Source organism: Mastigoproctus giganteus, chromosome 1 (genome assembly GCF_048544385.1).
Source record: "Mastigoproctus giganteus isolate SK-2022 chromosome 1, ASM4854438v1, whole genome shotgun sequence".
Lineage (NCBI taxonomy): Eukaryota > Metazoa > Arthropoda > Arachnida > Uropygi > Thelyphonidae > Mastigoproctus > Mastigoproctus giganteus.
The window spans coordinates 79,668,153-79,684,359 of record NC_143575.1 but is presented as its reverse complement, the minus strand read 5'-3'; the positions used below and the strand labels follow the sequence as shown (position 1 = coordinate 79,684,359).

The following is a 16,207-nucleotide window of genomic DNA, read 5'->3' as shown; positions in this document are numbered from 1 at the left end:
TTGTTCTATTTTCTTTATTACATCAAGTTTAGTCAGCAGGTAGCACAGTGGTATTATCACCATCCTCCTCACACCTGGAAAAGGCTTGGGTTTGAATCCAGTCAATGACGTGAGGAACTTTTATGAGCTTTTTTCCCTCCATGGCTGAGTTAGTTGGTCTTAGGCATAGATAGCAAGGTTTTTCCTCCCAGAAACTGGAGTTTTAATCCAGCAAAACAGGCAAATCGAGCAGAGAACATATGCAATTTAAAGACACAATGGACACGGATATATGAATTAACTTTCCGGGTGACCATAATGTAATAGTTTGGATTACATCAAGTTTGTCACTAAGCTTTAATGTTGTTCTTCTTTTCTTCTCTGTATGAGGTTTATTAACTTTAGAAACCATAATGAGAGGTTTTTAATTTAAAATAAATTAAAACAGTGGTATAATCTGTGATATCAGTACAGAATTCACTTTGAAAATGCTGAACATAAACAAATACAGTAATTACGTGACTTGCCATTTTATTTTTTCGGCACTTCAGTAAGAAATCTATGCTGTATGTAAACACCCGATCTCAATGTGCCGTTAGCTCGAATGTTGTTATTTGGGGTGTCTTTATTTCGACAGTCTACTGTAATATTAAGCAACATAGAGATAATGAAACATTCATGTAAAAAGAGGAAGAAAATGTGATACCTTAATCTCTTTTTTCAGATGTTTTTGAATAATATTTTGAACCAGCAGAATAGCTATATAAAACAACATTTTTGTGCAAACATTATAAAATGATATACTAGTTTTATTTCTTGGCTGTGAATAAGACTTAAAATTACCTTGATGTTTATATTATCTGTAATGGGAAATAAAAAGGAAAAGAACATACAAAAAATAAATTGGTACAATAACAATACTCACTCAATGAATAAAATCAGAGGGAGCAAGGGGAGTTAACAAAACTGAAAAAATGCACATATAAGAGTCACTCAAAAAAAAAAAAAAACTGTTAAAAACTCTAAAACAAATAGCAAATCTAATCACCAAAATAAAATTATAAAATCTTTGGAAAGTAAACAGCTAAGCAATTCATTTCAGAATTTAATTAGAGAAACAGAATCGTCATAGAACATCATCTTATTCAGAAATAACACTAAATCAAAAGCAGGTATTTACTAACCATTGAAGTGTAAAGTTGTCCCAGAGATAAACACGATGAAATTAGTGAATGTTCCAGCCTTTGTACTTGGGCAATATTCTGACACAGCTTGAGCAATTGAACTGCAGTTGATAAATTTCCTTTGCTAAACAGTAAGTAAAGCTGAGTTAATTAAATTAAAAACATAACACTTATATGAAATAAGTGTTAAGTGTTGAATATATAATCAAAAATAAGTTAAAATCTGTAACTGGATAAAAAAGAGAAATTTAGCCTACACCTTACACATCTACTTCTGGAAACTCGACATGCAGAACAGCCATTTTGGAAACGCCTATTTAAAAACAGAAATTGCATGAAGGTGGTTCTAAAAAAAGAAAATATCATGATGAAAGCTACTTAAGTTTTGGATTTACTTGGACTGGAAATGAAGACGAGCTGAAAGGAATATGTGCCAAATGTGAAAAGGTTGTAAGTAACATGTGTCAAAAGTGAAAAAGTTGTAAGTAATACGTGTCGAATGTGAAAACGTTGTAAGGAATAGTAGTCTAAATTCCACAAAATTAAGAAGACATTGGAGAAAACCACCCACATATGATAGGCAAAAACATAGAATATTTTAAGTGGAAATATGAAGAGCTCAAAAACATGAAAAAATATTTTTCAACATTTATGTATAGTGATAATGAAAAATCACTTCAGGCTTCCTACCTTGTTAGTTATTGTATTGCTAAAGAAGGGGAGGCATATACACTTGGTGAAAAATTAATAAAACCTTGTGCCAAAGGCCTAATTACCTGTAAGATTGGTGAGAAATATGCCAAAGAAATTGATAGCATACCTCTCTCTCTCTCTCTCTGATACCACGGCTGCTAGTCGCATAAGAGCTATGGCACTTTTTTTGTAAGGATGAATTAATATCTTGATTAAAATCTCCCCGTGGTTTCATGATGCAATTAGATGAATCTTGAGATGTTACTGGTTTGGCTAATTTAATTGTTCTGGTATGCTATATTTTTAATTTAACTGTCCAAGAGGATATTCTTTTGTGCAAGCCTCTTAAGGATAGAGCTACTGGTGAAAACATTTTTGATGTTATAAACATATATATGGAGAAGCATAGACTATCTTGGGATTTATGTTTTTGCAATTGTACTGACGGAGAAAAATCTTTACTGGGTGCAAATAAAGGAGTCATATCAAGAATAAAAACAATAGCCCCACATATTCAACATTCTCATTGCTGTCTGCACCATCATGCTCTCGTTGTGAAATGAATTCTACAAAAAATAAAAGATGTTTTAGATGACGTTGTCAAAATCATTAATTTTATCAAATCCAGGGAGTCAAACTCAAGATTATTCTCATTATTCTGTGAGGAGCTATCTAGTTCTCACCAAACACTGCTCCTACATACAGAGGTATGCTGGCTATCACAAGGAAAAATTCTGAGCAGGTTTTGTGAGCTGAAAGAAGAGGTGAAATTTTTTTTAACTCAAATGAAACATGATTATTGCTCAAAATTACATGACAACATATGGATTCAGATTATGGCATGCCTTGCAGATATATTTTCAATTTTAAATGAAGTAAATATATTCCTCCAAGGAACTAAAATTCATATATATAAAATTAATGATAATATAAATGCATTAATTTTGAAATACGATTTATGGATTTCAAAAAGTCACTTAATTTTGAAAAATTAAGTGACTTCTTGATACAAAATGATCTCAATCTTCATAAAATTGTTCAAGAATACAAAATAGAGCACTTTCTGAATCTACAAAAAACTATTAGAGAATATTTTCCAGTGCAAACTGAATCATACGACTGGATTAAAAACCCATTTAATCGTTGCCAAAGTGAAAATTTATCAATGAAAGAGAGGGAACAGTTAATTGATATATATACAGATTCGACCTTCAAAATTAAGTACCAACAAGAAGAACTTGATTTTCGGTTGCAAATTTACAGTGGATATCCTGAAGTGTCTGATCATGCAATAAAGATTCTTGTCTTTTGTCACGACTTATTATGCGAAAAGGCTTTTTCCACGTATACAGCGACAAAAACAAAATACAGGAATACAATGGATGCAGAACCAGAAATGCGCTTGAAACTGTAATCAATAATACCAAATTTTGATTTTCTTTGTGGCAAAAAACAAGCACATCCAAGTCATGATCCTGCTCAGATAGCAAACAAACTGAATGAGTATTTTGCATCTACATTCACACGTGACGAATTATTAAGGTTTGAAAATGGCAGAAGATTATCAAATTGTAGCAGGGTACTTAATGATTTTGTAATAACTGAAAGCAAAGTGGAGGAGAAATTGTTGAAGTTAAACATAAGAAAAGCACCTGGGATGGATGGGATCTATCCAGTTATATTAAAGGAGGCGGCAAAGCAACTAAGCAAACCCTTAGCCATAATTATGAGAGCGTCCATGGACTCAGGGGAGGATCCCACGGATTGGAGATGTGCAAATGTATCCCCAATTCAAAAAGGGGGATCGAAGGGTGACACGAGTAATTACAGACCAGTTAGTTTAACTTCTGTTCCGGGTAAAATAATGGAGTCACTGGTTAAAGATGCATTGCAGGATCATATAGACAAAACTGCAGCAATAATTCAGACACAGCATGGGTTTGTTAAGGGAAAGTCTTGTCTGACAAATCTGATTGGTTATTATGATGTGGTTATAAAGGAACTGGATGCAAAAAATAATTTCGATATCATATATTTGGATTTCATGGAAATTCACTGATTTCACTGTTGCGCATGGAAGACTATTGCGCAAATTGGAGCAGAATGGTATTAAGGGTAAGTTGCTACAATGGATAAGAGGATGGTTGAGTGGGGGAAGACAGAGGGTGGTAAGTAATGGGTGCTGCTCTTCGTGGACTAATGTTATTAGTGGAATCCCACAGGGTTCGGTGTTGGGTCCACTGTTGTTTTGTATATTTATCAATGATATTGATGAAGGTATATCAGGCTTAGTGTCGAAGTTTGCAGATGATACAAAGGTTGGCAGGGTTGTTAATGACAGTAATGGCAGTGTGCTACTGCAACAGGATCTAGATAATTTGGGCAGATGGGCTAAGAAGTGGCAACTGAAGTTTAACTTTGACAAATGCAAAATACTGCATATGGGTAGAAGTTATTACGTTATTTATTATTTGGTTTTTAGGAGCATTAGCAACTAAGGCTATATTGCTCCGGGATATGCGGTGGTCATTCCCTGACCTTTCTGCATCCTCCGTATTTGGTGGTGATGGGCTCGAACACCGGTCTAATCAAGAAACGTGTGCTACGCACTGCTGCTCCTTCCCACCTGGCTATGGAGGTGCCTGGGTAGAAGTAACCCCAGAGAAATGTACCAACTGTGTGGTACTACACTTAAGGTGGTAGAAAATGAAAAAAATCTGGGAGTAATTGTGCAGTCAGATATGAAGTTTTCTGAGCAATGCAGACAGGCTGCCAGGGCAGGTCATGGGGTTTTGTCAATGATATATAGGAATTTTGCTAGCAAGGAAAAGGAGGTGATTGTCCCTCTGTATAAGGCAATGGTCAGGCCATGCCTTGAGTACTGCGTACAGGTCCGGAGGCCTCATTTTAGGCAACAAGAAAGGCAACAAAATTGGTGAGGGGAATGAAGGGATCCTCTTACCAAGAGAGGCTAAAGTTCTGCAAATTGCAGTGGCTGGAGACTAGTCACCTGTGCGGTGATCTGATTGAGGTGTATAAGGCCTTGAATGGGTTGAGCACACTTAATTCTGATGGGATCCTTCTATTTGTTCAGATTACAAACCTAAGGGGACATAAATTCAAATTAAGAAAAAATTAATTTCAGATGTAGAACAGATGTGCAGCAATTTGCCTTTAGCCAGAGGGTGGTTAATTGCTGGAACAAACTTCCATCTGTCATTGTGGAAGTTGATAGGTTGAATAAATTTAAGGAGGAACTGGACAAGCATTTGGAGGGAATGGTGTGATTTTTTTTTTTTTTTTTTGGCTGATGCTGCATAAGCTCATACACTTGCTTTCTGCATCACATGCCACTACTACTACTACTACAGGAATGTGATACACTTAAATAGAAAGAAGAATGCTTGTTGATGCTATCAAGGCAATATTAGACAGGTTGGAAAACTGCTAGCTGAGTATACACAGACTAACAGATTAACAATAGCCACAAGCAGAGGTGAAAATGATTCATGTACTGCTTCTATTGGAACATGCAGCAGTATGGAAAGCAAGGTGACAGGGATTTCAAGGACTGCTGGGAGTAATGAAACAAGTAAATACATGGGCTGTGTTAGGGTAACTAAAAGTTAGAACAGGTGCATGTATACTTGCATGTACACCAATGCTAGGAGCATTGGTGTACATGCAAGTATACATCAAATTTACACCAATGTACACCAATGCTAGGGGCATTGGTGTACATTGGTGTAAATTTGATGAATCTGAAGTGCTGGTCAAGACAGGGCCATCCACAAGCATGTTCAACTGGTTCTGTCGAACAGGGCCCCACGCTCAAATGGTCTTAATAATATGATCTGCCTCTTTTCCTCATTTCTCTCAACAAGTCTACTGCCATCTTACCCATATTATCAAGAGCACTTGCATGAGTCAACTTGAAAATTACTATAAGTAGAGCATATACTTTATTCTCAACGTGTATGTTTCATTTGATATCAAACATAGGGCGTTATTTAAAAAAATGTAATTTTTATGTTATACTCACTTTCAATAATATCTGTATTATTTGTATGATTATTGGTTCTATTATTATTTATTCATGTTCCAATCTTTATGAGATGACTGCAATTGTTAAACAGTATTGTTGATTAATGTAATAAATATTATTCATATTTAAAATTTTTTGTTCAGTATAATATAAAATTATTTAATTATTTCTTAGTTACTGTAAAATTTAAAAAACTAAAAAATCACTATTACAAAAATGCCCTGTATCAGTTTTGTACAGGACCCCAGGGGCTGCAAGTAATTCTTGAACAAGGTCCTGTAAATATTTGGGCTAGCTTCAAAGACATCAAATGAGGACACTGTTGGGATATCAGAGACATGGTGTCACTCAGATATAAGGATGCAGAATTTAAATATGGAGAGTACAATGTGTACAGAAGGGCAAAAATGTCAAATGTGTCTAAGCGTATTTGTTGCAGGATCCAGGGTTTCCTCTATTTGATTTGCCACTGAAACTTCTGGACTAGCATAAGCCATGTATGTGTTAAATGTAACATTTTGTTTCATTGTAGTATTGTGCCTGGCACTGGCATTTAGCAGCCAAAGGGTGAGAAAAGTCAGGTCAGCCACCCCCCCACCTCCCAGCCTAAGTGTACTAAGTTGCACATATTAGACTTTTCTAGAACTCGTTCCAGAGAGGTCCAAGGAAGAAATAGTGGGTGATTGTGGAAGAAGTATGGGAATTTCGATAAGGAAGGGACAAAATGACAGAACAGTCGGGGATGAAAGTCAGAGGCATCCCCCTCAAAAGTAGAAGAGAGAAAGCAGAGACAGTAATCAGTTAAAAGGGATGGACAGTGGCATACAACATGCCTATCCAAGGTTGTTGTTGGTGTTATTATTTTTGGTGCATGGGCTGCTCAGGCCATATTGCACCTTCCCTATCTAAGGAAGTGAGGAGTTAGAACATTAATCCCATCCCGGAGGTCCAAGGTCAGCAGCTTCCTACTCCTAATATGCATGGATCCTGCTCCACAGAGCAGAGCCAGCAGTTAATTTTCCACAAAGCATGGTGCTGGGTCAGCAAAAGATTCCACCCCTTGAGGAATGGATCTTTTGTAGAGACCCAAGGTCCAGAGACACCCTACCTCAGCTTGGGTTAGCATTAGTCCCCCTCTGCCAGGCAGATCAACCAAACAGGTTCACACCCAGCAGACTTCTGGATCTGCAGGTTCTCTCACCTCTTAAAGAGGAGACATAGTCAAGTCCAGTAAATGTCAATGTTTGCATTAGCATTGGTATTAGTAGAGACATGATGCAAGAAAGCAAGCTTATGCAGCATTAGCCAAAAAAAAAAAAAAAAAAAAAAAAAAAAAAACCCGTTCCCATTTCACCCCTCTGTTTGTTCCAAAATATCCCTCCAGTTCAGCCTTATATTTATTTAGGCTATCAATTTCCACAACAAAAGATGGAAGTCTGTTCCACCAATCAACTACCCGCTGGCTAAAGGCAAACTTCCACACATCTATCCTACAACTTTCTTTCCTCAATTTGAATTTATGCCCTATCAGGTGGTTATTCTGAGCAAGAGGAAGAATCCCATCAGCATTGAGCATGCTCAAACCAATCAAGGCTTTATATACCTCAATCAGGTCACCTCGCAGGTGCCTAGTCTCCAGATACTGTAATCTGAAAACTTAAGCATTTCTTCATAAGAGCAACCCTTCGTTCCATTCACTAATCTTGTTGCCCTTCTCTGTACTCATTCCAACAGCTCTATATCCTTCTTAAAATGAGGCCTCCAGACCTGTATACAGTACAGGTCTGGAGTTTGTCATGTTCATGAGATGTCAGTCAACAATGGAATTCTGAGTCAGGGTCGGAGTTAATTCTAAGAAGGTGCGTCCTTCTCTGGAAGATTTTCATGGCAAAAAGTGAGAAAGCATTAAAGTTTTCTTTGGTAGTAGTAGTAGTGGTGGCATGTGATGCAAGAAACCAAGTGTATGAGTTTATGCAGCATCAGCCAAAAAAAAAAAAAAAAAAAAAAAATCACACTATTCCCTCCAAATGCCTGTCCAGTTCCTCCTTAAATTTATTCAACCTATCAACTTCCATGACAGATGGAAGTTTGTTCCAGCAATTAACCACCCACTGGCTTAAGGCAAATTTCCGCACATCTATTCTACATCTGTTTTTTCTTAATTTGAATTTATGCCCTCTTAGGTTCGTAATCTGAACAAGTGGAAGGATCCCATCAGAATTCAGCGTGCTCAATCCATTCAAGGCCTTATACACCTCAATCAGATCACCGCACAGGTGACTAGTCTCCAGCCACTGCAATTTGCAGAACTTTAGCCTCTCTTGGTAAGAGTATCCCTTCATTCCCCTCACCAATCATGAGGGGAATGAAGCCCTTCTCTGTACACGCTCAAGCAAATCTACATACTTCCTAAAATGAGGCCTCCAGACCTGTACACAGTACTCAAGGCGTGGCCTAACCACTGCCTTATGCAGAGGGACAATCACCTCCTTTTCCCTGCTAGCAAAATTCCTATATATCATTGACAAAATCCCATGACCTGCCCTGGCAGCCTGTCTGCATTGCTCAGAAAATTTCGTATCTGACTGCACAATTACTCCCAGGTCTTTTTCATTTTCTACCACCTTAAGTGTAGTTCCACACAGCTGGTACATTTCTCTGGGGTTACTTCTACCCATATGCAGTACTTTGCATTTGCCAAGGTTAAACTTCAGTTGCCACTTCTTAGCCCATCTGCCCAAATTATCTAGATCCTGTTGCAGTAGCACACTGCCATTAACAACCCTGCCAACCTTTGTATCATCTGCAAACTTCGACACTAAGGCTGATATACCTTCATCAATATCATTGATGAATATACAAAACAACAGAGGACCCAACACCGAACCCTGTGGGACTCCACTAATAACATTAGTCTAAGATATAGGATGGTGCATCCACAAGTGATGACTCCAGTGAGTGTCTCCAGTGGCTGACACAGGTCGGCACTGTAAGGGCAACAGAATAAAAGCTCCACAGTCTCTGCCAATCCATACAAACAGTTTGGCATTGGTAAAAGGTGAAATGAATGTAATTTGGCATTAATGCTTCTGTGTCCCATTAATAGGAAAGCTATATGAGGTCCAGGATTAAACCAAATCAGTTGCTGGTTAGAAAATCCCTTAACTACAGGCATAAAAGTATAAGTGGTTCTTCCAAGCATAGAGTCATTCCAACTTTGTTGCCACTGGTTTGTCAGTTCTGTTTGGATTTTCTTTTTCTCTTCTGCAGGGTGATAGTAAGGTCCTGAGAGGCACCACCGATAGTTTCCGGGGTTTACTTTCTTAGGTGATATTTCAGAAAAGTGCATATAACTTCCAAGTGAATGGGGAGCTTTCTGCAGATAAACTTCAGGGTGGAAGTTGAGATGGTCCTGCAGGCTCTGGAGATGATTGGTATGATTGTTCACTGAGCTTGGATAAATTTTCTCTGTACTACACTGTTTTCTACTCTGCAGCCCCAAGCACCAGAGCCATATGTTAACATAAGCAAAAATAAACACTCATTATATAATTTTAAGGTACTGCCCTTAAGACCGCAATCTTTTCTTGTAATGTGGGCAGTTTTAACAGTGATATTTTGTCTATTCTTTGGTGTATTCACAGAATGGAATGAAACAACAAGCATCATCAATCCACAGTCAGGTATTTCTATGTTTTAACATATTTAATTTGTTTTCTGTTCTCCTTTTATTTTATAATCAGCACCCTAATGGTGTTCATATTGCCCTTTATGTACATTTGTTTGGTTTTCAATGTTGACACAGCTAATCTGTTATTGTCGCACCAATTGGCGAGGTCTTGTAGGATTTCATTTGATGTTTTCTCCAACTGGCTTCTGGAATCTCCAAAGGCAGTAATGGCTAAATCATAGGCATAGACCAGTTTCATAGTGCTCTCATGGGTTCTTGTCAACCATTTGTCAAATACTATATTCCAGCACAGGGACTAAGAATGGACACCTGTGGACAGCTTCTAGTGATTTTTCTAACTAGATGACAGTAATTGGCTCTGATTGTTATTTTTCTGTTATTGAGGTAACTCGAGATTAGCAGATATAGTGGTTGTGACACCTCAGCCTCCCTGAAACAATCCAGGACACTCTGCCAACAAAGAGTGTCGAATGCCGCTTTGAAGTCTACAAAGAATACGAGCACACATTTCTTCTCTGAAGATCATGCTGTTATTAGTGTATTTGTGGCAACTTCTGTACAGTAAAGGGGGGGAAGGGTTATGGTCTTCCAAATAAAATTTAAGGCAGTGATCCAGTTGATATGGGTGGCCAGTGCAATGAAGAATTAGTTTGGTGTGGCATAAGCACTGAGAAAGTAAAAATGCAAGTAGGAGCGTGTTAGCCTAATGACTCTGATGAGTATAAGGAACAACTGTACCGAGACATAAGAGTTGGCCAATAAATCAGAATGTCTTAATAATGGAGGATTTTAACTCTCCAGATATTGATTGGAACTAGTGGATTGGTCACATACACACTAGCAAGACTTTTATGGATTTATTGGATGACTGTTCTTTGATTAATCTCTGCTTAAAATCTCTTATGAATAATCTGGTGATAAAAGAATCACTAGGTGACAGTAATCGCAGTGTACTGATGTGGGATTTATTTAAAGATGAAACTACCATCAAGGGTAAAGGCGAGAGTTATTGCTTTCGAAAAGGTGACTACACTTGTCTCAGACAGTTTCTAAATTCTATACAGTGGGACCAACTGATAATGTTATGCTCAGAAAATTTTAAATGGGAAGTACTCAAGGAATTAATCATAGAAGCTACTAAGCTTTCATACCAAGTAAGAAATACTGATCAAGGTTTAGGCCTAAATGGATGTCAGATGAACTAATGTGACTTGTGGCAGAGAATAAAAATGCATGGGATACATATAAATTAACACAATAAGGCAACACAAAAAGCCTAAGGTAGATAAAAACTAGTAATCAAGTCATAAAGGAGGTTAAGCAAGTGAAGGCAGATTATGAGAAATCTATGGAAAAGGAATGCAAATAAAAACAGCAAAGGCTTCTTTACTTGTGTAAACATTGGAAGTAAGGGGATCAATAAAATTGGTCCATTTGATATCGATTGTTTGACTGTTGATGTAATAACTGAGAGGAAAGTGGAAGACAAATTGTTCAAGTTAAACAGAAGAAAGGCACCTTGGGTGGATGGGATCTATCCATTTATAAATGGGCATAGCTAAGGAGGTAAGCAAAGCATTAGCCATAATGATGAGAGGATCTTCAGATTTAGGAGAAATCCCCACAGAATAGAAAAGGGTGATATGAGTAATTACAGACCTGTTAGTTTAACATCTGTTCCAGGGAAAATAATGGAGTCACTAGTTAAATAAATAATTAGCATTAGCATTAGTTGAAGCATATGATGCATGAAAGTATTGGTAAGGGTATCCATGTGTTTGCAACTCTGCTGAACAAGAAGTTCTTTAGCCATATTTAGCCGCTTGATTGAATATTTTTACATCGAATTATTCCTGTAAGTAGCTTATAGACCTAGTAAGGATCGTTAGTTTATTATGAATTGAGACAGCGAGATTTGAAAGTTAATTAATACTTAAGTGTCCGTAGATATAAAGTTCGTAAGTTCCCGCCTTTGTGATACGATAGTTATATACTGTACTAGATAGCGTTAGTTGAACTTCGTTAGCAGTTAAATTGTACTTTTAAATAAATACATATAATGACTTAGATTACAATCGTAACATAATTAATTATATTTAACATAATTAATAACATAACATAATTAATTATTATTAATTAATAAATTAACAGAATCATGACTCAGACCAGAGCAGCAAAGCAAAAGGCTCAAGCTAATGGAAGTGCTGTGGCTCAGAGCAGAACTGAGGGGGTCAGTTGTCCTCTGACTCACAGCCTTATAAAATGCACTGTTTGCTTGATGTTTGCAGAGCAATCGGGTACGGGACATGATACTGCCATGGGGGATGTCTTTGTGTGTGCACGATGCAAGGAGTGTATCGATATCAGGCAACAACTCAGCGTTCTTGGGGGCCTATATGAGAGCTTGAAGGACAGGGTGGATGCCCTCGAAGAAACTAAATTGAGGGGCCCATCAAGCTCTCAGCTGCCCACATCAACGCCAGAGCTTGCACTTGGGCATCACGTGACACAGAGGCAACCCCCAAGGCAGAATGCGCTGGTCCCGAAGGAACTAGTAGTTGTTGGTGACTACTAACAACAACTAGTAGTTGTTGGTGACTCTATTGTCAGGGAAACAGGGAACATGCTTTGTAAAAAGGATAGGTGGAACAGGACCAGGGTATGTCTGCCAGGGGCAAAGGTTGATGACGTTGTAGAGCGAATATCATCTTTTAAGGGCACAAAAGGTGATATAGTTGTACACGTTGGCACTAATGATATTAAGAGTAGGAGACCGGCAGAATTACTTAACAAGTACAGGTCACTGTTGAACAAAAGCCGAGAATTAGGGTTGAATTTGAAAGTGTCTGCAATTCTGCCCAGACACGATAGGAGGGAGTATATGATGAGAGCCTTGTCGATCAATTCGGCCCTGGAAAGATTGTGCAAGGCTCAAGGGGTAGAATTTTTTTCAGCCTGGACTCTACTTGTTAACAGGAGAGATTGCTTCTACAGGGATGGGATACACTTAAATAGAAAGGGTGCAAGAATATTTGCTGATGCTATCGAGGCAGTGTTAGGTGGGTCGGAAAACTGCTAGCTTGGGGGGGGGAGACAAAGACCAATAGATTGACAGTAGCCACTGGCAGAGGTGAAAGAGATTCTTGCACTGCTTCTATTAGAATGAGCAGAAGCCTGAAAAACAAGATGCTTGATATTTCAGAGACTGCTGGGAGCCATTGCGGTACAAGTAAACACATGGGTTGTGTTAGGGTAGCTAAGAATAGAAACAGGTGCAGGTATACTTGCATGTACACCAATGCTAGGAGTTTAGTAAACAAATTTGATGAATTTGAGGTATTGCTCAAAACATCAAAGGCAGATATTGTTGGGATATCAGAGACGTGGTGTCACACAGATATAAGGGATGCAGAACTGCAATTTGGGGAGTACAACATCTACAGAAAGGATAGACAGGATAGGAAGGGGGGAGGGGTTATGCTATTAGTTAAGAAACACATAAAAACCAAGGAAGTGAAGCCAGTCGACATCGCTGGACAGTGCAGTGTTCAGTCAGTTTGATGTGACATAAGCATTGGGAGATTAAAATTGAGAGTAGGAGTGTGCTATAGGCCTAATGACTCTGATGAGTATAATAAGAAACTGTACAGGGAAATAGAGTGGGCCAGTAAATCAGAGAGTCTTATAATGGGGGATTTTAATTTCCCAGATACTGACTGGAATTTGGGGACTGGTCACTCACACACTAGCAGGGCTTTTGTGGATTTATTGGATGATTGTTTTCTACATCAGCATGTTCGGCAACTAGAGGGAGTAATACTCTTGATTTGATTATCAGCAGTGATTCTTCATGCATTAAGAATCTGCAGATAAATGAACCACTAGGTGGCAGTGATCACAGTGTGCTGAAGTGGGATTTACTCAAAGAGGTAACTACCATTAGGGGTAAAGGGAAGGGTTATTGCTGTTCGTAAAGGCGACTACGATGGACTGAGACAGTATTTAAATTCTATACAGTGGGACCAACTGATGATGTTACCAACAGCAAATTCAAAATGGGAAGCATTCAAAGAACTTATCTTGGAAGCTACTAGGCTTTACATACCAACTAAGAAATATTGTTCAAGGTTTAGGCCAAAATGGATGTCAGATGAACTAATGAGGCATATGGCAGAGAAGAAAAATGCATGGGATACTTACAAATTAACACACGACACAGAAGCCTATGATAGATACAAGTTGATATGCAACCAAGTTACAAAGGAGGTTAGGCAGGCGAAGGCAGATTACAAGAAATCCTTGGCAAGGGATGCAAAGAAAAAGATCAAAGAGTTCTTTACTTATGTAAACTCTAGAAGGAAGGGGATGAATCAGATTGGTCCATTCGATATTGATGGGTCAAGTGTTGATGATCCTGCTCAGGTAGCTAACAAACTAAATGAATATTTTGCATCGACATTCACACATGAGGAGTTATTCAGCGAGGGGAATGCCAGAGGTGTATTCAACTCTAGCAGTAAGCTACAGAATCTTGAAATAACTGGGAGTAAAGTGAAGGAGAAATTGTTGAAGATAAACACAAGAAAGGCACCCGGGGTGGATGGGATCTATCCAGTTATATTAAAGGAGGCAGCAAAGGAAGTAAGCAAGCCCTTAGCCATAATTATGAGAGCTTCCTTGGACTCAGGGGAGGTACCCATAGACTGGAAATGTGCAAATGTGACCCCAATTCACAAAGGAGGATCAAAGGCTGACACAAGTAATTATAAACCTGTGAGCTTAACTTCTGTTCCAGGAAAATTAATGGAGGCACTGGTTAAAGAAGCACTGCAGGATCATTTAGACAAGATTTCAGTTATAGCTCGGACACAGCATGGTTTTGTTAAGGGGAAGTCTTGCCTGACCAATTTGATTGGATACTATGATGCAGTCACAAAAGAACTGGATGCAGCGAATAGCTTTGATATTATATACTTGGATCTTAGAAAGGCTTTTGATACTGTTGCACATGGAAGACTGCTGCAAAAATTGGAACAGTGTGGCAATGGAAGCAAATTGCTGCTATGGATAAAGGGGTGGTTGAGGGGGAGAAGACAGAGAGTGGTAATCAATGGACACTGCTCATCGTGGACTAATGTTATTAGTGGAGTCCCTCAGGGCTCAGTGTTTGGTCCATTATTGTTTTCTGTATTTATAAATGATATTGATGATGGTATATCAAGCTTAATGTCCAAGTTTGCAGATGATACAAAGGTTGGCAGAGTTGTCAAGGACACTACTGACACTATGCTGCTGCAACAGGATCTGGAAAGGTTGAGCAGATGGGCTGAGAGGTGGCAAATGAAGTTTATCATTGACAAATGTAAAGTACTACATATGGGAAACAGCAACCCCAGAGCAATGTATCAACTCTGTGGTACTACACTGACAGTGGTAGAGAATGAAAGGGACCTTGGGGTGGTTGTGCAGGCAGATATGAAGTTCTCTGAGCAGTGCAAGAGTAGCTCATGGTGTATTGTCAATGATATATAGGAATTTTTCTAGCAGGGATAAGGAGGTGATTATTCTCCTTGTATAAGGAGAACTGGCCACACCTAGAGTACTGTATACAGACCTGGAGGCCTCATTTCATAGAGCTGCTGGAACGAGTACAGAGAAGGGCAACAAGATTAGTGAATGGAACAAAGGGGTGCTCTTATGAAGAAAGACTTAAATTTTGCAAATTACAGTGTCTGGAGACTAGGCACCAGCGAGGTGATCTGATGGAGGTGTATAAAGCCTTGAATGGTTTGAGCATGCTCAATGCTGATGGGATTCTTCCTCTAGCTCAAAATAATCACCTGAGAGGGCTTAAATTCAAATTGAGGAAAGACAGATGTAGGACAGACGTGTGGAAATTTGCCTTTAGCCAGCGGGTGGTTGGTTGGTGGAACAGACTTCCATCCCTTGTGGTGGAGGTTGATAGCCTAAATAAGTTTAAGACTCAGCTGGACAGGTATTTTGAACGAACAGAGGGGTGAAGTGGAAGTGGGTTTTTTTTTGGCTGATGCTGCATAAGCTTGCTTTCTTGCATCAAATGCCTCTACTAATGCTAATGCTAAAGCAAGATTATCGAGCATCAGCCAAAAAAAAAACATCTCATTTCACCCATCCAGTCACTCCAAATTTTTGTCTAGTTTAGCTTTAAATTTATTTAAGCTATCAAATTCCACAACAACAGTTGGAAGTCTGTTCCAGCAATCAACTACCCATGGCTAAAGGCAAACGTCTGCACATCTATTCTACACCTGTCATTCCTCAATTTGAATCTATGCCTCCTCAGGTTCTTAATCTTAGCAAGTGCAAGTATCCCATCAGCATTGAGCCTGCTCAAACCATTCAAGGCCTTGTTCACCTCAATCAGATCACCTCAGAGGTGCCTAGTCTCCAGATGTTGCACCTTACAGAATAAACCTCTCCTGGTAAGAGAATACATTGTTTCTCTCACCAATCTTGTTGCCCTTCTCTGTACATGTTCTAGCAACTCTATATCCTGAAATGAGGCTTCCAGACCTATACGCAGTACTCAAGGTGTGGCTCGACCATTGTACTATAGAAAGGTATAATCACCTCCTT

At 38.7% G+C, this 16,207-nt stretch overlaps 1 protein-coding gene across 1 annotated transcript in view; it reads right to left on the bottom strand.

Moving 5' to 3' along the window:
- LOC150090919 (tetratricopeptide repeat protein 29-like) overlaps nucleotides 1–16,207 on the bottom strand; it is a 99,251-nt gene that overhangs the window by 11,027 nt on the left and 72,017 nt on the right. The window contains exon 5 of the mRNA XM_090380666.1: nucleotides 1,164–1,287. Coding sequence (XP_090236792.1) covers nucleotides 1,164–1,287 — 124 coding nt within the window. The remainder of the gene's footprint in view (nucleotides 1–1,163; nucleotides 1,288–16,207) is intronic.